The 22346-nt window shown below is 39.0% G+C and overlaps 1 protein-coding gene across 2 annotated transcripts in view; it reads left to right on the top strand.

Moving 5' to 3' along the window:
- The window catches only part of LRP2 (LDL receptor related protein 2), a 221836-nt gene that overhangs the window by 107962 nt on the left and 91528 nt on the right, over positions 1-22346 (top strand). For both annotated transcript variants that reach the window (XM_033231218.1, XM_033231219.1), the window contains 7 exons: positions 583-811; positions 3079-3256; positions 4860-4988; positions 10100-10266; positions 11288-11431; positions 16157-16266; positions 20299-20476. In XM_033231218.1, coding sequence (XP_033087109.1) covers positions 583-811; positions 3079-3256; positions 4860-4988; positions 10100-10266; positions 11288-11431; positions 16157-16266; positions 20299-20476 — 1135 coding nt within the window. The remainder of the gene's footprint in view (positions 1-582; positions 812-3078; positions 3257-4859; positions 4989-10099; positions 10267-11287; positions 11432-16156; positions 16267-20298; positions 20477-22346) is intronic.

The following is a 22346-nucleotide window of genomic DNA, read 5'->3' on the forward strand; positions in this document are numbered from 1 at the left end:
TCCTAAAGGGAAGGTAGACAAATTCTCCCATGTGTTTGGAAATCTTTGAGGGCTTCTTTCCCTGAATTTACTTATATTTGATAACTTAGATTCTTTGCTGCAGGGTGGCAAATTAGGCAAGTTATGTTCAATGTGATGTTGACTTCCTAGATATTGTAAAGTATTACACACCAGTGAAATTTATTATGGATCCCTGATGAAGAATAAATTGATTTCCTTATCTAAAAACATGACAGGGTAGACAAACAAGGACAGATGGATTTTTCTAGATCAACTATTTGTGGATTACAAACAAACATGAATGGCATTGAGACGTTTCAATGTCATAATGTACTCTGTTATGACATTATGTATTACATGTTTTATGAAACATTATAAAAATACCCAGATGGGTTGTGGTTGTGTTATGACAGTTTTACTTTGTGACGCTTAGAGGAAATAATAAACTCTGTGCACATATTCTGAACCAAAGATGATTTATTTTAAGCAGGGCATAAATAGGATGTTGTATTATTTAAAATGACAGTTATTTTAAATATTTAAATACGTCCCCTCCAATTGGTAACTCGTTTCCTTTCCCAGTGAGCATCTACTGTTCTGGTCTGACTGGGGCCACCACCCTCGCATCGAGCGGGCCAGCATGGACGGCAGCATGCGCACTGTCATTGTCCAGGACAAGATCTTCTGGCCCTGTGGCTTAACTATTGACTACCCCAACAGACTGCTCTACTTCATGGACTCCTATCTTGATTACATAGACTTTTGTGATTATAATGGACACCATCGGAGACAGGTGATAGCCAGTGATTTGGTAAGTTGGTGGTGAGGAAAACCAAATTAAAACTACAGTTGTGGATAGGTAGAAATCACACGAGTATCAGAAAAGCTAAGAAATTAATTTTTGTGTCATAGACAGTGTCAGGTCAATCCAGGAAATACCAGCAACAGTGAGACGCAGTCTATCCCATATGAATAACAGGAAAATGAATATTTTCATTCCAGTTCATGGTCAGATTGTGCCTTGTCCAGGGAGGATTTTTATAGCTCGTGTGATTTAGTTGAGCTGTAGATGTGAATCCGTTGCTTCTATACCTTTAAAAATGGTGTCAAGTGGCCGGGCGTGGTGGCTCACGCCTGTAATCCCAGCACTTTGGGAGGCCGAGGTGGGTGGATCACCTGAGGTCAGGAGTTTGAGACCAGCCTGGTCAACATAGTGAAACCTCATCTCTACTAAAAATACAAAAATTAGCCAGTGTGGTAGTGCATGCCTATAGTCCTAGCTACTCAGGAAGCTGAGACAGGAGAATTACTTGAGCCCAGGAGGCAGAGGTTGCAGTGAGCTGAGATTGCATCACTGCACTCCAGCCTAGGTGACAGAGTAAGACTCTGTCTCAAAATAAAATAAAATAAAATAAAATAAAAAATTGTCAAGCAAAAATTTATAACTTAACTTGGCCAGGCACATTGTCTCACATCTGTATCCTAGCACTTTGAGAGGTTGAGGTTGGTGGTTGCTTGAGCCCAGGAGTTCAAGACCAGCCTGGGTGACATGGCAAAACCCCATTTCTACAAAAAAAAAAAAAAAAAAAAATTTGCTGGGCATGGTGGTGTGTGCCTATAGTCCTGGCTACTTGGAAGGCTGAGGTGGGAGGATCGCCTGAGCCCAGGGAGGTCAAGGCTGCAGTGAGCTGTGATTGTGCCACTGTACTCCAGCCTGAGTGACAGAGTGAAACCCTGTTTTCAAAAAAAAAAAAAAAAGATTAAGTAGATTTATATTTCTCAGTCCTGTTCTTTATGTAATATTTTTTATTCAATAAATTCTAATAAATTTATTTTCACAAGTTAAATGGGAAAATAAAGAAAATACATATTTTATCAAAGAGCTATTATTGAACCCGATTAAAAATAGGAATGCTTTTACAATGTTGGTGGAATGTAAATTAGTTCAACTATTGTGGAAGATAGTGTGGCAATTCCTCAAGGATCTAGAACCAGAAATACCATTTGACCTAGCAATCCCATTACTGGGTATATACCCAAAAGATTATAAATCATTCTACTGTAAAGACACATGCACACATATGTTTATTGCAGCACTATTTACAATAGCAAAGACTTGGAACTAACCCAAATGCCCATTAATGATAGACATATACATCATGGAATACTATGCAGTAATAAAAAAGAAATGAGTTCATGTCCTTTGTAGGGATATGGATGAAGCTGGAAACCGTCATTTTCAGCAAACTAACACAAGAACAGAAAACCAAATACCGCATGTTCTCACTTATAAGTAAGAGTTGAACAATGAGAACACATGGACACAGGGAGGGGAACATACACACCGGGGCCTGTCTGTGGGTGGGGGGCAAGGGGAGGGAGAGCATTAGAACAAATACCTAATGCATGTGAGTGTTAAAACCTAGATGATGGGTTGATAGGTGCAGCAAACCACCATGGCATGCATATACCTATGTAACAAACTTGCATGTTCTACACATGTATCCCAGAACCTAAAGTAAAATTTAAAAAAATAAATAAAAAATAATTTTAAAAAAAGAAAAAATTGCCATTGTATAGTTGCTATGACTTGAAGGAAAGATGCACCTAAACTGTAACAGATTGATGTGAATCAGTGAGTGGCAGCACAAGACAGTGGAAATAGCAGGCACAAGGTGCTGATGATGGAGTGAGGGCTGGGGTGTGGGAGTGGGAGATGAGGAGTCTCTAAGCTCTCTAGTTCCATCTAACTTCTAACTAGTAGGTGATCCTGATATGTCATCTTGCTTTTTGTGCTTCAGTTTTGTTTTCATTTGTAAAATAGATGCCCACTGTAATTACCAAGACAAACATAAAGAATAAATGACACGTGTATGTGAAAGGATCTTGAATGGTTTAGTGGGATATAGGATAAATTGTGTATTTTTTGCCGCTCTTTTGTACCATGACTTCCTTGTGTTTTTATTTAATAATGACATGCTAAAGGAAAGCATCTGCTTGAGCACATATCCTCTTTGACTCAGTGCACCTTGGCTTTGATTTTTGGATGAGGTCTCACTGTTCTCTTCTGCCTCACAGATTATACGGCATCCCTATGCTCTAACTCTCTTTGAAGACTCTGTGTACTGGACTGACCGTGCTACTCGTCAGGTTATGCGAGCCAACAAGTGGCATGGAGGGAACCAGTCAGTTGTAATGTATAATATTCAATGGCCCCTTGGGATTGTTGCAGTTCATCCTTCGAAACAACCAAATTGTGAGTGGTACAGAGAAACCTCCTGCCTGGGAGTAGCTTGGAAAACACTGAATCTGGGAATGCTAAATGCACACTGTTACAGACCCATTTGTTTGGGCAATGGAATGCTAAATGCACACTGTTACAGACCCATTTGTTTGGGCAATACATTTTCTTTTTCTCTTTACAAACCACCCCACTCTATACTTTCCCCAGTCCTGACATTGCCATTACTTTTATTTACCATGGAAAATTCAAACCTTGGATATTCAAACAGCACATCTGAATTATATCATTTCAGCATTTGGCTACTACCTCTGTGACCCTCACATGTGTCTCCATTTCCTCAGCTGACAAATGGAGTACAGAACTGATAGTGCCTTTGATCCTCTTACCGCCACCACTCTGTGATTGAAAGCAGCTTACTTTTAGGACTAGTTTATTATGGCAGCACTGCCTTCTAGGTGCTGTGCTGTAGCCAGCACGAGTCATCCTAAAGTGCGTGGTATGGGTGGCTAGGTGAAAGATTTGGCATCCGTACTGTTCTTTCTGGTGGGAGAGGGAGATAAGTCACTTGATCTTCACTTAATCCTCTCTTCTCAAAACTCTGCAGTTATTTCTCACACACCTCAGCATGTGGTTGCTGCTATTTCCCTGTTCTCTTCTCCCACTCGCTGTTGCCACATTGGATTTCATTATGGTCTAAAAGCACAGCAGGCGACTCCCGCCTCTCAGCTTCTGTGCTAGCTCTTCCCTCTGCCTGGAACATCTCTCTTCCAGATCTCTGCATGAGTTGCTCAGCGTGTCATTTAGGATTCTACCCAAATGTCACTTTCTCAGGGAGGCCCTCATTGACCACTCTACCTAAAATAGCCGCCCCCTCATAATTCTTTTGCTCTTTACCCTCATGTTCTGAAATCTCTCTCGCTCTCTCTCTCAGTTTAGTTCTGTTCCTTTTTGCTCGAATATGTACTCCACTTTTATAGCGTCCCCAGTGCCTAGAATGGTGTTTGGTATACAGTGAGTACCTACCATTTTTCTGGTGAATGAATAGATTAATAATCTATTAATAGCATGGTATGTGTAATAAGAACTATGGAACATCCTGTGTGTGGAGGCCACACAGAATCCTGATTTTCAAGGTGCAGAGACACACAGAGATATCATCAGTAGAAAAATAAAAGATTATTATCTAACCAAATCTGGAAAACTCTAGGTAAACTACAAGGTCACACATCAAACACACAACTTTTATTTTAATGCAAAAAGATCTCTTTTAGGTCAGGCAAGGAGACAGATTACTTAGCATCATATTTCTATTACAAGTTCCAGATTATTCAGTGGCTGTTTGTTCATAATCTAGTTATAGACTGGATTGATCTGTAACCTTGAGTCATTCTTCTCTCTCATGTCCCTTATGAATTCTAAGTTGAAAGCCTAATGCTAGGGAAGTTGAAAGTGTAAGTAGTTCAGTGAAAACAAAACAAAAGAAAACAACAGAGGTAACATCGTACTTAAGCCCCTCAGTAGTGGGGCCTGTGGGAAGACGCTAAGAGCATGACTCTGTTTTGATTTTAATGTGGTGGTTTTCCACTCACTGGTGCTTTCTTTCTTTCTCATACAGCTGTGAATCCATGTGCCTTTTCCCGCTGCAGCCATCTGTGCCTGCTTTCTTCACAGGGGCCTCATTTTTACTCCTGTGTTTGTCCTTCAGGATGGAGTCTGTCTCCTGATCTCCTGAATTGCTTGAGAGGTATAGTATGCTCCTTATGTGTGCTCTGAAGACGGATCTGGTCATAGTTTGTGCCAAGCAGTGGGAACTCTAAACCCAATTGCGACTGAACGTGTGCTGTGTCCTTTGATTCCTCAGGTGTCTGCAGAATGATGTGTGTTGTATGGGGTGATGTCACTGAGTGCCTTGGTTGTAATATAGTTTCTGTATATGGAACTAATGTTATCTGTGCATGTGATTGAACAATCTGTAACCTCGCATTTTCTCTCACCTGGGTACAGTTAGACTTCTCTGACAATCCATGGTAATGGGAAGGTTCAAATTCTGCACCTAAGAAGTAAACATTCTCAACGTTTGTGTACAGCTTCATTTTTTCATGTCCATTGTGTCTTTCTCACGCTTTTTTTTTTTTTTTTTTTGAGATAGTGTCTTGCTCTGATGCCCAGGCTATAGTGCAATAGTGTAATCATAGCTCACTGTAGCCTCCACTTTCCAGGCTCATGTGATTTTCCCACCTCAGCCTCCTGAGTAGATGAGACTAGAGGCGCATGCCACCACTCCTGGCTAATTTTTGTATTTTTTGTAGAGATGGAGTTTTGCCATGTTGCCCAGGCTGGTCTTCAAGTTCTGCCCTCAGGCTGCCCACCTGCCTTAGCTTCCCAATGTGCTGGGATTACAGACCTAAACCACTGCACCTGGTTCCATTGTCTCATTTTCATTCTTGTAACCAATAGTTGATGAGTGTTCTAGCCTGGGTCTTCTGACTCCAGTTTCAGTACTGTTACTATTACCATCTGATAGTTTAAGAAGGAGAATTGTGTCTGTATGAGATATTACAAGTGACTATTTGAGCAACTTAATCTTTATCTCATCCTAGAGATATTTTATTGGGTCGATTGAAGAGTATGTGGAGGATTATACCAAGTACTTAAGGGAGTAAGAAAAGAAGGAAAAGTTGCAGCCAGTTCACAAAAGAGATTTCTTCTGGAGTGTGTACTTGTGTATAATACACTTAAAAATATAATTCATTATTGCTTAAAAATCTAAGAACTTACTCTAAACTCAAGTTCCCTTTCATTTCTCAGTGAAGTGAAGGAATATATTTTGATATTGATGAAAATTGTTGTAGACAAGTTCAACTTAAATGTTTAATTATCACATATTCCTAAATTAAGAGATAATAGAGTCATATTCTAGAAGGAAATCTAGTCCTAATCTAGAATGGAAAATATATACTAAATTCAGGAAACTTTTAGTGTTTAGATATTATGCAGATGTAGGCTTACTGAAGAGCAAATTCCATCAGCATGTAATATTGTGCAATGATACTTTCATGATGAAAGATTTTAATTATTGGTAATTCTCACAGAGGGACTGGCATTTGCCATTTTTCCTCAGAGACTCATTATGTACCTAATCCTGGTTGACATTGTTTAATTTAGTGTGTCCCTAGAGTCTTTCAGGAGAAGATTAAACTGGGCTGTAGACATTTCAGATACAAAGCATTCTTTCAGCACACAAAGATTGTTGAATTGCACATTGGGGGTTGGTGTAATCAATATTACTCTCTGATGATGATTGATAAGTGTTAATTTTAAATAGCGCCTTTTGTTGTTTCACAAATAATTCCACTAGTGGTTCTCTCATGGGTTGACTTTACTGAAGTCAACTGAACTGAAGTTTACTGAACTAGTTTTTTAGGATTTCCCAGCTGGTTTCAGAGCACCAGCTGAGTAACTGATTGCCAATATATGTTAACCGATAAAAGGTTTCCACATTTTTTTTCCCAACAAGAAGTTTAGAAAACTTGTTAACATTTATAGGTGGAAACATTTTACTTGATTTGACTGTTGAATAGCTTTTAAACTGGTGTTTACTAAGTGGCTGGAATATATGTGGAAGTGCTTCTGTGATACTGTTAAGTAAAATAAGCAGATACTGCACAATGTTGGCCCAGTAAAAACATGCATTAAAAAAGTCTGGAAGCAAAAACACACAAGTGCCAATAGTGGTTACAGTTGGATAGGGCAATTATGAGATGGTTCTATTTATTTCTAATTTTTTGTTATAGTGAGTGCTTTCTCTGTATGAGACTTTTAAAACTCTTTAGAAAATATATTCCTCACAATGCCAAAACCAAATAAACAAACAAAACTCAAGCCAAACATCACCTCAGCACCCCTAAAATTACTCCAAATACAAATAGACTTCTGACTCAGTCTCGGGCACAAGGCACTTGCTTCAGTGATTTTGTGCAAGATAAGAGGACACTCCTTGTCCTTGCTCCAGTGAAGGCTGCGGTACTGATCAGCTTGTGCAGGGTATGACTTAAGGAGGACCTAGGTTTGGGGATCATACATATTGTCATTCAGTTACAACATTGATTTCTCATTCCTGGCTATAATGTCTTCATGACTCCACTGACACTAACATTAATGGGATTATGACATGGAAAATAGACATGAAGAGATGATCTTTAATTTCAAAAAACAGAGACACACTGACCTACTTAACTGTCACCACCTCCTGAACTCCTTTCCATGCAACCCTAGATGCCTCTGTGCCTACCCCTTCGTGCCATTGTCATAATGAATTGTAAGGGCTCGTATACTTGGTCTTGCCCTCTAGATGCTATGTTCCTTGACGATAAAGCCTCTACCTGTTCTATAGATGTATGCTTATTGCCTGTGGCACTTCATGGTACATGGTGGCACTCAGTAAATGTTGAGTGAATGACAAACTCTCCAATATCCATTTTTGTTCCTTCCCCAGTCCTCTGTTTCTTACCCATTTGCTCCTTAGATATGTGTGCAGTGTGTCAAATCAATTCTTTTTGCTTTCCCATATAGCACTTTTCAGGCACCTCTCTGTGCTACCTGTTGTCTTACTGGCCACTTCTTTTCTATTACTCCCCGGCATCATCCCCCACCATGACGCTCACAGTTTCAGCCAGCACAGCGTTACAGGAGATCCTGCTCTCTGGTCCATTGCCTGCAAATGTTCATCGGTGGTAAACGTTCTCAGTACACCAGCAGTTATCAGATAAAGGGCTTGAGACATGATCCCCAGGAAGGAGTAGAAGCAGATGGTGCTTAAGGGAAGAGTGCCATGGAGGAGTCAAGAAGGCCCATGTATGATGGATGAGATAAGCAAAGTTTTTAGGCCCTAAACAATGCTTTGGTTGAGAATTACTCCAATTAAGCAAAGGGAGATGAGCCATTCAAAAGGGCAGAATCAGGTTTTGAGTGAGTAAGAATTTAAAGTCTCCCATAAAACTGGGACAGAGGTATTGTTTCTATTGAGCCAATGAACATTAATAACATATAATCAATACATAGTTAAATATCATCGCAAGATAATTTCTTGGTACAGCTGAAACTCATAATCTACCTTTTTTTTTTTTAATTGCAGTTAAACCAAATGAAATGAGTGGTAATTTGATACTCAATAAATAGTACCTGGCCTGCAGTATTTGCAGTGTAGTGATGAAAAACGTAGATTCTGGAGTTCAGGAGGCCTGGTTGTGTGACCTTGTTTAAATTGCTTGATTTCTTTGTGTCTTATTTGCAAACTGAGGGAGGACCTGTCTAACAAACAAACTTAGGAAACTTGAGGGAGATAAATTAAGGGAAATATTTACCTGATGCATGCAGTATGGCGCACGTTCTCAATCAATGAGAGGCGATTTTTATTGCAATTGCAGTTGTTCAGAAGAGAGGCAATGTGGAGCAGCTGAGAGAGGAAGGGCTTGGAAGTGAATGGGCCAGGGTCCATCTCCTATTACTGTTTCCTGCAGAAGTCACAGAGCTCCTGCAAATCTCATTTGCTCCAGCTGAAAACAACTTTGCAGGCTTGTTGTGGAAGACTATACATTGCAGTACTTGAAAAATGTAAAGTATTACTAGTTGCAAAATTTACATTAGACTAAATTTAAATTTGTCCTAGGTTAATAAAAATTGGGTTATTTCTCAGTAATAGAAATGATAGGAACAAGGAAAAGCTAATGAGATGCGAAAATAAGTGAAGAAAAAATGACCAAGTCGTCCTGCTGATGATGGAAAGTTTCCCAGATTATAAAAATAATGAAAACGTCATGTTTAGCTTATGAAAGTTATGTAATGATTAATCATTTTATACTTTGTCTTAATATGTGATATATCTTATACATATATTTTAACACAAAACTTAGATTCAAAAGTTTTCCTTTTCTCAGAGAGGAATTTTAAAACCCCACTCTTGATGGGGATCAGGATAAAGATTAAATTGTTTCTGAAAAAGGAACTTTTATTATCTGTTAAGGTGGCTAAGTGAACTGATAGTTTAAGATATTATGGGAATGTTTAAATTACAATGTGTAGACAGTTTTGAGAACTTTGGAAGATACTATTTACATATTCGCTTCTACATTGATGTAGTCATGTGGTCATCCATTTAGTTAGCAAACATTTATTGGGCAAATATTTTATGCCAGGCTCTGAGTGCCAGGCTCTGAGTACCAGGCCCTGGGACACAATAATAAGCAAATCAGACACAGTCATTGACCTTTGGGAGTTAAAATCTTATGGGGAAGAGAGACACTACTCAAGTAACAATTGATGGGATTATACATTGGATTGATTTATTAAGGTCTCAATAAATACTAGGCAACACTTTGTAGTGTTGTTTTATTTTCTGAACATTCTTAAAACTAGTAAGCTGCCTTTCACAAGAATAGTCTAAATGATTTTTTTCACTTTTTTGTTTTTTAAAACTCAACTCTCCTTTCCCTGAGATCAGTGTTAGTGAGGTCTGTCTGTGTGTAGAAGTGGAAGAATGTCCTGTCTGTGAGGTTTAGCAAACATGGGTGGTTTATCAGTGTAAGTAAGGACTCAATGAAGAGTAACATAAATACCAACCTGCCTTGAAAAAGTCTAGACAGTGTTGTATGTGGGGTTGGAGGTCTTGTGGTCCAGCAGCCCACTGAAATCCTGTGAAAGGCCCATGCTTGTCTGATGAAGTACATTATATTTATTGCTGCAATGCTGCAATGTCATTTTAGCCCATATGATGGTAACAGGCTACTGCCTTCCATTACTCTAAATGTCTGGGAATAGTGGGATATGATTTTGACTGATATTCTCCTATTTTCACAGATGATCAACCTTTCTTAATAACTGTAAGGCAACATATAATTTTTGGAATCTCCCTCAATCCTGATGTGAAGAGCAATGATGCTATGGTCCCCATAGCAGGGATACAGAATGGTTTAGATGTTGAATTTGATGACACTGAGCAATACATCTATTGGGTTGAAAATCCAGTAAGTTTTGAATAACATTCAAAGTATATAATTTATTCTTGAAGAGCCTGCCTGCACTGATGTTTTTTTATATGCAAACTTTTGTTGTGTGGGTGAAAGGGAAACGATGTGGAAATAAATTTATCCCTAAGTTTTTTGATTCAATGAGGGATATAAATGTGAGCTTGGTCTGGAGCAAAAATCATAACACTCTTTAGCTTTAGAAAGAGAAACAAATTTAAGCTATTGTGTATTATTTACTTATTCAGCAAGTATTTTCTAGACGTGCCTGTGATTCGCCCTGCACTGAATTACCTGCTTCTGACCACAGTATACATGCCAAGAAGCAGCAGTCACAATGCTTGCTGGGATTATGCATTGGATTGATTTATTAGGGTCTCAGCAAATACTAGGCAACTCCCTAGAGGAGTCTTAAGCTAGTAGAAAATATTCGACGAATACAAAAATGATCAAAACTCAAGACAAAAGTAGTAGTTCCCTAAGGGAATTTAGTGAAAGCATTTGATGTGGTGCTGGGGCCTTCCTTTAGAATCCTTTAGAATATTTGCCTCTAGGGTAAGAATGAACACTTTTCCAGTTCTCTTCCTCATAGGACATTTTCTTCAACCTTCAGGGAAAAAACCTGTAAGAATAGGGAAAGGGCAAGGAGACTATAAAGGAGGAAGAGAAGAAAGATCTTTGTGTTTCATGTTTGTCATCCATATACAAAATATACTCCTAGCCTTCTGATCCACATCTGTGACTTGGGTTTTTCTTATGACTCATATGCTTGTGGTAGTTAAGAACTATCTCTGTAGCCAGTACTGGAGATAGCCGGAATGGTAAGCCTTGTGTATTCCAATGACACACTGAAAAATTGTTTGAAGCCTACCCAATGGTGCTGAACCTTTGTTTGCCTTTCCTCTGAGTGTAAGGCATGTTCAAGAAATACAGCAGCTGGCTGTAGCCACAGTGAAGAAAGGGTTCTTATGTAGGAGCCGTGGCCTTGGAACTGCTCACTTCCCCTTGTCTTTCTTTCCAGGGTGAAATTCACAGAGTGAAGACAGATGGCACCAACAGGACAGTGTTTGCTTCTGTATCTATGGTGGGGCCTTCTATGAACCTGGCCTTAGATTGGGTTTCAAGAAACCTTTATTCTACCAATCCTAGAACTCAGTCAATTGAGGTAATGATTCTATAATACTATTTACACAAACATTGGATTTAAACTGATATAAACTCTAGTCTCAGGAATAGATCTCATGTGGGTTTTGGAATCATTTTTAAGCAAGAAGAAAAAGAGAAAATATATTAGTGTTAACTATCAAAGTCTCTGAAGTGAAAGAGGAAAACCACCTGAATTTTTTTGTTTGTTTTTAGACAAAGTCTCACTCTATCACCCAGGCTGGAGTACAGTGGCACGATCTTGCTCACTGCAACCTCCAGCTTCTGGGTTGAAGCAATTCTCCCGTCTCAGCCACCTGAGTAGCTGGGATTACAGGTGTGTGCTGCCATGCCTGGCTAATTTTTTGTATTTTTAGTAGAGATGGGGTTTCACCATGTTGGCCAGGCTGGTCTTGAACACCTGACCTCAAGTGATCCACCCACCTCAACCTCCCAAAGTGCTGGGATTATAGGCATGAGCCACCACGTCTGGCTGGCAAAAATAAATTATTTGAACTTTCTATTGCTTTATTTTGTTTCCTCCTAATTATCAATACTGCCTTGTTGCTATAAAAGTATTTTAGGTAATTTAAAAAATAATATATAAGAAGATCAATAAAAGTTACATATGGAATTCAACATAAAGGGAAGATTATGGTAAGCAGGGAATTTTTACTATGTTTCTTCATCTAATCTTCAATGCTATTTCAGTTCTCAACCAAATTTATAGTTTGCCTCTGTTCTTAGATGGAAATCTTTCTATGGCTCCAGTACAGTTTTTCTAACAGCAAAACAGAAAGTAGAAACTCGATTCTAATTCCTTTGATACTCTCTTCTTCAAGATAAATGTTCTTTTTACTCTAATTCCCAGAAGAAATTCTAGATGAGGCACAGGTATGAAATCACATGAAGGAAGTCAGAGGTAACTTGACTAGTGTTGGTTTGCTCCACTCTGAGAGAAGGATAAAACATGGAAGGGATTATTAATTCATAATAATTTTGAAAGTGAAACTTCTCAAAGCAAGGAGAAGGTTTTGGTGGGGGATAGTTAGCAGAGCCCTGACAATCCACTGCTTTAGGTGGGCACCAGCTGGCAAGCCGGTTTTTCTTTGGAGCATTCAGAAAGATACTGAAGATGAGGAAGGCACACAGCAGCCTGGTGGCTAATTTAGAGCACCTATCTACACTAAAAAGCACTCTCTGTAGACTAAGAACACAGCCTATGCAGAGTTTCATACTATCTGAGCTTTCACGCATCCATTGGTGATCTTGGAATGTATCCCCCATGGATGAGTGCGGACGACTGTTTTTATTTCTGCCAAATGAAGAAATAGGGAAAAGGTGTCCCAGGCAGAGAAAAGAGCTCTCTCACTGGAACAGTGCTTGAGTTTACAAAGATCTTTCACTAGCATCTAATTTAATCCTCGCCACATTCCTGAGGTCAGGCAGGTGTGGTAGCCATTTGTGATGAGAGGGAAATTTGCAGTACGCACAAATATCTCAAACCAGGTAGAATCACCAGGTGTTAATGTGAAGGGCCCCTTGGAGACTCCTCTGTTCAAGCTCTTTTTTTTTTTTTTTTTTTTTTACATAGGAAACCAAGGCCCACAGAAGCTAAGAGATTGTCTTAAATGGTCAGCTTTGCTGCTCTAATTCCCAGGCAGTATTCTCTGTTTGCACTTTTATAAACTACAACTCTGGCAATCCAGACTGGTTTAACCCTCTTTGACAGTGGCAGAAAATATTTTTCATGATTTCAACTAAAACTATCATCCTCCCTTAAACATCGGCAACATCTACTGCCTAAGACACTACGAAACTCACATCTCTCTAGAGTCCACCCAGTACAAAGCTGTCTTAATTCCAAACGGCAATTAATATGCTCGTATTTTATCTCTTGGTCTCTTGATTAGTAAATGGGGTTCTTTTCTTTTAAACTGATAGTTTTCCAAAAGCAGGGAACGTGTCTTTCCCATTAGTGTTAGGTACAATTGCAATAGCAGCCAGTTGGAGAATAACTGAGCATGCATGTGTGTGTGGATTGGTAAGGCCACTTTAACCACATGAACCAAAAGTTTCTAATTATGCCCCGATGCAGTGAGGTACAGAGGAAAGATATTCTGATTTGGAGTCCAAAGACCTCACTTTGAATCTGGGTTGCTTGCTTATTTTATTCATTCATTTAATGAGCACTAGGAAATGCTTTCTATGGATCAGTTGGTCCTGGATATTCCAAGATGAATAAAACATATTTTTTTTCTGTCTTTAAGTAGCTCACATATCTGTGAGATAGATACATAAACAAATACCTGTGCTCCAGTGTCATAAGTGTGATAAGGCCAGTGAATATAAAGTGCTAGTGATTGGAAGCAGAGGTATAAGTGAGGGGAGAGAGCATGCAGACTTCCCATTCGTGGTTACTTGTGAGCTGAGTCTTGAAAGATGACTAATACATCCTTCCTTATCCGAAGGTTTCACTTTCTGAGGTTTCAGTTACCTACAGTGGCCTGAGAATAGGTGAGTACAGCACAATAAGATATTTAAAAGGCGAGAGAGAGAGAGACCACATTCACATAATTGTTATTACAGTATATTGTTATAATTGTTCTATTTTCGGATTATTGTTAATCTCTTACCGTGTCTAATTTATAAATTAAACTTTATCGTAGGTGTGTATGTGTAGGAAAAAACATAGTAGAGTTCAGTACTCTCTGAGGTTTCAGGCATCCATTGTGATCTTGGAATGTGTCCCTCAGGGATGAGGGGGGACTACTGTTTTTATTTCTGCCAAATGAAGACATAGGGAAAATGTGTCCCAGGCAGAGAAAAACAGTTGAATAAAGACCCTGAAACATGGAAATGCATTTTGTGACTGGGGACAGCACTGCATTTTCTCTACTCATGAGCTATTTGACTCTTTGACCTTGGACAAATTAACTTCTCTGAGCCTCTGTTTTCTCATCTGTACAGTGGAATTTATGGCTGAGTAAGTAAAAGTACTTCATAACACTGAGGTATCCTGTAAATACAGAGCGCTGTTTCCCTCAAATGATCAATATTTTTAGAAGATCCATAAAAGACCTATGAGAATAATGACCCAAGGGCAAATTGCCCTTTTAATGGTTTTACTGATGTTTTCCCTTAGGTCATTTAAATTGTAAGTAATTCTTCCGGGTGATTGTTGGATTAATTAAGAAAATAGGAATCGTATTCACTATCTGTTTACCTGTATAATATGCCTTCCTGCCTAAGAGTAGTTCGCGTTTAACTCCAACTTGAAAATAAGAGAAACATTGAAGAAACTGTTATCCACTAGGGGTAGCTGTGTGCCCATCCACTAAAAGAAATTTTATAGCTGAATTGTGAAGCCTATAGAGTGGCCGTGTGAGAGAGAGCTCTACATATTCCAGAAAACAAGAAAAGGAACTTTGAACCAAGGAGATCCTTAGTCGTAGGAAAAGGAGAGAAATTGTAGCAGAAAGAGGCAAACTGAGAAAAGAAAAGTTACCTTAGTCAAAGCAGGAATGAAAGATACCAGACAATAGAGAGAAAAAAATTTAGGGAAAAGAATGAGGGAGAGAAGAAGAATGTGTGTGTGTGTGTGTGTGTGTGTGTGTATGCGTGTGCACATGTGCACATGCATGAGAGACGGAGAAACACAGATAATCTATTTGTATTGAAAAGCAATTTTATAGAAAAACCTTAATGCAAAAATCAACAGGCATTTTCTGATTTCTTACTAGTTGTCTCTTAGACTATCTTAGGTACGTATTAAATAGCTTCATTGCCATAAGAAACTTCCTTCTAGTTCAATAAACCGTATTTTTATGTGCTGTATCAGGGCCCTGTTAGCACTGCGATTATAACAGTAATAATCACAAACAGCCTTGGGAAAGCCACTAAACCTCTCTAGGCCTCTTTTTCTTCATCTGTATTGGGAAAAATGATGGGATCTACCTCACAGAATTGTAAGGATCAAATACAATAATGTTTGCTCCAATACCTCATACATAGTAAGTGACCAGTAGATGGACCAATTAAACAATAGAAATTTATTGAACACAGTTGTGCTGGGTGCTGTGCTAAGTGCTTTACCTGTATTATCTCTTAGACCTGAGGTCGATGCAGAAGATAATACTTTCATCCATATTTGACTGATCAATTTCAGAGAGGTGAATTTATTTGCCTCGGGTTGTACAGTCAGGACTGGCAGGGCAGAGATTTCAGCTCATGTGTTTCAGCTTAGGTTGTTGACTTGGAACAGAATTCACTGTACCTCTGAGTAAATTTGGACTATTTTGATCAACTGTGTTGGCAGTAATTGGCCACCAAGTGCCATGGCCTGGTCATCGGGGTGCAGGAAAGCTGTGGGTTCTCATTTGTCTCTTCCAGAGATTTCTCTTAGCTTTCCTGAAGGATTTTTGCAGTTTCTTCAGGCAGTGGCTCTGTATGTTTTCCCAACTGAGTCTTCCTTTTATCCATAAAAATGTTCCCTCCTGAAACTTTAGGTGAATTGGAAGTAGGAACTTGGGAGGTGATTTTGCTTCTCTTACTCTCATTTTCTATTGAGCTAATTTCCTCATTTCCCTGAAGTGCAATAGAGATGATCTGAAATCTCATGCAAACCCTCTGTCATTCATCCCTAATTGTGCTTTGGAATTTGTTTTGTTTATAAGTTCTCCTTCATCTCAGTTTCCTTTGGTTCCCCTTATGAAACTCAATTCTAATAAGTTATTTTATGCTATAGGTTTTGACACTCCATGGAGATATCAGATACAGAAAAACACTGATTGCCAATGATGGGACAGCTCTTGGAGTTGGCTTTCCAATTGGCATAACTGTTGATCCTGCTCGTGGGTGAGTATTCATAAATGGCACGTGTCTTCTATGCAGCATTGTTCTTGTTAATGTCAGGGTCTGACAAAATGGAAGATTTCTAATTTAGGACATCTTCTGATTTCATATGTTAACATTTGAAGAACAATGGATCTCAGTGAGGAAGAGAAATAGCTCTGACCTATATTTAGTGTGCAGGATACTGTTTGTATTTTATTGTGTGGTCTTCAAATGAACAACACTGGATTTAAAATTAATTCCAAACAAGCAAGACTTTTAGGAATTTAAAAATAGCATTTTAAGAATTGACAATATATTCTGACTTTGAAAGGACACGGAAAGCTCTAAGGGAATGTGTAACATTTGCAATAGACCTTGAAGGATGACAAGCCTTCTAGTAGGCGGAGAATGGGTTGCAACCAGGCAGTGGTTCTTGAGGCCGAGGGAGCAATGAAGGCACAGAAGTATGGCGGCACTTAGCATGATTGTGGGGAGAGCTGGAACCAGAGGCTTAGAGTAGGGAGCTGTTGACCACATGGGAGATACAGTAGATAAGGGTCATTTGGGGACAAATCGTGGAGGGCCTTTAATATCATGCTAAGGAATTGAACTTTATTCTTTTGAGTAATAAGGAGCAAGTAGGGATTTTTTAAAATTTCAACTTTTATTTTAAATATAGAGGTCACATGTGCAGGTTTGTTACATGGGTATATTGTACCCTGATAGTGAGCATAGTACCCAATAGTTATTCAACCCACGCTCTCTTCCCTTCCTCCCCTCTCTAGTAGTCCACAGTGTCTATTGTTCCCATGTTTATGTCCATGTGTGCTCAATGTTTAGCTCCCACTTATAAGTGAGAACATGTAGTATTTGGTTTTCTCTTCCCAGCAAGGAATTGTGAGAAAGGGAGTGATAGAACCAAATTTGTATCTTAGAAAAATTGGTCAGGATTGATGTGGAGAGAGGCCAGGCCCAGGGAGACCAGTTAGGAGAAAATGGACTTAATGGATGTCGGCTGGGGTCCTCTGGTCTGTTTGATTGGCTATTTCATTCTGTTGATCTACTATACCATATTATAAACCAGAATAATGAATTGTAAAATATGATCATTGATTTTTTTTAAAGAGATTGTCACATAATTCCAAGTGGATTTTGGCTTAATGTTTGAAAGTCATCAGATTCTTAGGCCTAGGAGAGCACTGAAGATGTAATTTGTATTAGCTGTTTCAAACAAGGATGACATGGAAACCGAATCCAATTCTTAAATGGCACAAGAAGCAAACATTCTATTCTGTGCCTGCTGGCTTGTACTAGTTTTCAGTTATTCTTTCTAGAAGAAGGACCATCTTAGGTTTTAAATTCTACTTTTGAAACTCAGGTTCACTTATTATTTATTTTTCATTTATCAGACATTTCTGCATTGTGCATCTTTTTGAGTGGTGTATTAGTTAAGATAGGCTAACTGTTGGAGCAAATAAACTCCAAAATATGTAATGGCTCAAAGAAAATAGAAATTTATTTGTCTTTTATATGGGCAGTGGGGTTTGGGCAGAAGATGGGAGGAAGCTCTACTCTACATAGTCATTCCAGGACCCAGGCTGATGGATGCTCTGCCATCTTCAGTAGGAGGCTTCCTAGGTCATTCTAAGTATCAGCATCTTTTGAGCAGTAAAGGAAAGAACATTCAGAAATTTGCTGGGAGGTTTTTATGAGCCAGGCCTACAAGTAGTGCACACCACTTCTGCTCACACCCCTTCAGTTACAATTGGGTCACATGACCATAGCTAACTGCACAGAAGGACATGCAGCCCACCTATTTACCTAGAGAGAAGAGGAAGACATTAATTTTGGCAAGTGGAAGCAGTCTCTTTCATGGGGTCATGGTGGGGAGTTTCGAGGGAGGATACAAGGATTAAAGACCTAATTTGCAACCTTTGCAACCTTAAGGATTTATGGCTTAGTATGGAGGATAAGGCCCATGTATAAATGACAATAACCCAGGTTCATATATGATTAAGAGCCATAAGAGAGGCTAAAAAAATTGGGATGATAGTGCTATAAAAAGGCGACCTTTCAGCTTGGTGGAAGAGACATCATTTGGACTGGATCTTAAAGCAAACGTAGAATTTCACTAGGCAGAGCTAGCTTTTATGATATATCATGTGATATGAAGGATAGAAGGTCAAGAGCAAAGGGACAGAAAATAGAGTGTTTGTTCAAGTGACTAAGAGCAACCCAGTTGGGTTGGGAGACAATTAGAAGAGCTTAGAATTTTGTCAGAGGACATAGGAGGAGAAAAAAGACAGAGACTTGAGGATCTAACGTCTTGGAGTCTTGGATTCTCAGTGAAGAGAAAGTCTTGAGAAAGTTGTGGTAAATGCTACTGAACCAGTTGTTGCAGAAAAATATCTTTGTGGATGATCATTAATAAAGAGCTGAGGCGATCACAGAGTCTCTGGTGATATTCGAGAGAGGATGTTCAATAGAGATAGTAGAAGTTAAAAGAATGGAAGGAGGATGAGGAAATGTGAATACTCTTTTAAGAGTTTTGTATTGGAAAGTTAGAGAAAGATAAACTTGTAGGTCAAAATGTAACAGGAAAATGTCTTTCAGAATAGAGAAACCTGAGCGTATTCTTTAGCAGCAGATGAAAGATCAATGATGAAGAAATAATTGATTGAGAGTGAAAGTTATGGGGAAGGAATTAGAAATTTATGAAGAATAGGAATGACTTGAAAGAGTCAATATGGGGGACATGATATAAAATCTGCTAGGGATGAGAATCCTCAGCTTAGATTAGGAAACTTAAATTTTTAGTGAACTCAGAATTCACGAAAGTTTTGTGCTATGTCCAGGAAATTCTTGGTAATCTGAAATGGGAGAGGAGAAAGAAAAAAAAATGGCAGAAACCCAGGGTTGGAGATTAGCTTAGGCACAATGGGATCCCAAAAGAATAAATAAGAATATTGTTGAAATGGTTACATATGATGTCCAGGTATAGAGAGACTGGAGGGTTGGGAGCTCAGGCAGGGTTTAAAGGCAAACAGCAAGTTTAATAGGAAAAATTAAAGCAAGGAAGAAATGAGTTTTTGGTCAAAGCAGAGCATTTCAGAGTTTGAGAACGTAGAAGAAGAGAAGTTTAGAGTTGAAGATGAAATTCAAGGGATGGGCATATTGATTTGGTGGTGGAAGAGGTAGGTGAATAAAGACTATTTAAATGAAAGGGTTTGAGGACTTTTCAGAAAAGAATGTAGGAGGATTATCTATTGAAGATATAGAAGGAGGTGCAACCAAAAGGAATTAAAAGTTGGGTACAAGTGTAGAAGTTTTTCTTTGGTGGAAATGGAAAGCAGCCCTTCATATACGTTAATACATTTTTCATATATCATGGGTTTGGCAATGCTGTGTGATTATGGTTCATGTGTACATGATCGCTGTGAAATAGAAAGAAAAAAGAAGTCTTCCTGACCCCATAACAGCATGATAATGAGATTCCACTCTCACAGAACAGTGTTACTCATTATTTCTCCTATTTTCTGTGTCAGTTTTCAAAAGTCTTTGCATTTTTCATCACAGAAATCAGGTTAGGTAATTAAGTAGCTGGTTCTGTGGTAGATGGTGATTTGGAGAAGAACTGAATGAGGCCTGATAAGTGATCAGGGAGTGTACTTGGCAGCTTTTTATATTAGCTTTGGCCTTCACTATGTACTGAAGATGGAGGGATTATTGATGTAGGCTTCTTCCTTGTCCATAAGCTTCCCACACATCTGACCTTGCTAAAGGTTCAGCTGCCAGTGGGAAACCCTTGCCTCTTATTCCAGACACCATTTTAAATGGCCTCTACTCCGATTATAGCTAAGAAATAAATATACTGACATTGGCAGAACACTGGTGAAGTACCCCTCCACATTGTATGCAACGAGATATTGATTTTCAGCTTTTGCTCATTTTATTGTGAGCATCTTGAGGACGAGTAATAGACATTGTCATTTATGTCACTGACTCAAATCCCCCTTCTGTTTTGTTACATGCTGGTGTTTTTCATGGTTGTAGGAAGCTGTACTGGTCAGACCAGGGAACTGACAGTGGGGTTCCTGCCAAGATTGCCAGTGCTAACATGGATGGCACATCTGTAAAAACTCTCTTCACTGGGAACCTCGAACACCTGGAGTGTGTCACCCTTGACATCGAGGAGCAGAAACTCTACTGGGCAGTCACTGGAAGAGGAGTGGTATGAGCACCCTTTCAGTTTTTGGTCTTTATGCTGAGCTGGTGTAGTTGATGCTGAGTGTTCTGAGCTGTCAGGCAGTGGTTCTTGAACATTCTTACTTGGTAACTTGCCCTTTCTCCCAGTAACTTCTTTCCCTTGCCCATACCTTGCCCCTAGCTGAAGTTCAGTTCTTTAGAGTGTGTGCATACTTCCCTATAGGGTAATGTTTATTAATTTTCCCACCAATGTTTGTTTTTCTTCAGGATAAATTAATTCCATTTGTCATTTTTTACTTGTCCTTTCAGAGCAAGTTTCTTTCATGGTTTAGTGATTTCAGTGTTTTTCTGTGAAAGTACTATGGGTTCTCCAATTGTAGGGAATATATATATACACAGCTGTATATATATAGAGAATATATATATATATAAAATATGGAATATATATCTATACTATATGGTATATAGAATCTATATAGATGCTATATATGCTATACAGAATATATATCTATTATATTTGTAGAAGGTAGAATATGTATTTATGGAACACAGAATATTTATCTATTATATATAGAATATAGAATTTATATACCTGTATAGGATATAGGCATATTCCATGTATCTACCTATGTGTGTGTATGTATGTGTGTATCTATTTATTTAATGTAGCAAGGTTCTGAGCTCAGTATCCCCTCATAGCTACACATTCTTCTCTATTATTCTAACATGATTAATGCACATGTGAAATTTTCTTTAGTGGTAATTTTCAACTCCAAGGTTGGGTTCATTATATTCTACAATAAGAAGCAGAAACTGTAAAGTCTCATTCACTCATTGGAATAGTATTTGACCTTCACTGCTGTGCTTATGTTGCTGGGGCTAGGCACATAGACGGTGCTCAATAATAATTATTGATGAAGCATTGCTTTGGGTGCTAAATTGAATATATACTAGTCCCTTCCTTGCTTTTTAACAGTAATTATTTCAGATCCTTGACATTGATGCTTTTCATAATATTGTGCAGTAGGGTTGGCTTTCAGTTCATTGTTTGTTCAACAAGTACTAACTTCACTCCGAATATGGACCTATAATGGTGGTAAGCTTTGGAGATTAAAAAGAAATGATGATGTGTGTGAAAACACTTTGCAGAGTTGGATACATGTGTGCAATGATGAGGAAGCTCTTGTTACATGGTATGGTTTCTGTACACACATCTGATAGGACACAGCTTCTGAATCTGCGAGCTTGTTGGTGGTGTGACTCTCCAACCTTTCTCCTAGTGTGGTTCCCTTATTTCTCCTTCACTCTCCTGGTTTAATCATCACCAAATCCTGCAATCCATCCTCAGCCTGTCACTCATGCCCAGATCTTTTCTGCCACCTCCACCATTTTGAGCAAACTCTCTCTGGCCTTGACTAGGCATGGCCTTCAGTGGTGAAACCTGTTTTCGTGTTGGAGACATGTTTTCTTCATAAAGCCACAGTCAGCAAATTGGTTCATGGCTCAGCTTGGAGCCTTGCCCTGAGGACTAGCTCCCAACACTTCTGTGAGGTTGCTCAGCTAATCTGGCCCTGGTCTCCGCTCCCTCTGCAGCACTCCTCCAAGCTCATGTTCCTTATGTTCTAAATTCTAGAACTTTGATCAGTTTCTAGGGCATAACAACTCTTGTAACTGCTGGGCTACCTTGTCTGCCGTGGCAGTAAAGCCACACTTTGTGTCTCTCACCAATACCCAGCCCAGATCCTGGCACAGAGCAGGCACTTGAGGTAGGTTTTTGGAGTGAAATTAAACCAGCTACATCTACATTTCATTTTTCTTCCAGAGGAAGCTGACTACTTATCATTTTCCCTTAGGGACTTTATTCTTGTGGTTCTTTTCCAGTTTACCAAAGCCAT

Source organism: Trachypithecus francoisi, unplaced genomic scaffold, assembly GCF_009764315.1.
Source record: "Trachypithecus francoisi isolate TF-2019V2 unplaced genomic scaffold, Tfra_2.0 Lachesis_group13, whole genome shotgun sequence".
NCBI lineage: Eukaryota > Metazoa > Chordata > Mammalia > Primates > Cercopithecidae > Trachypithecus > Trachypithecus francoisi.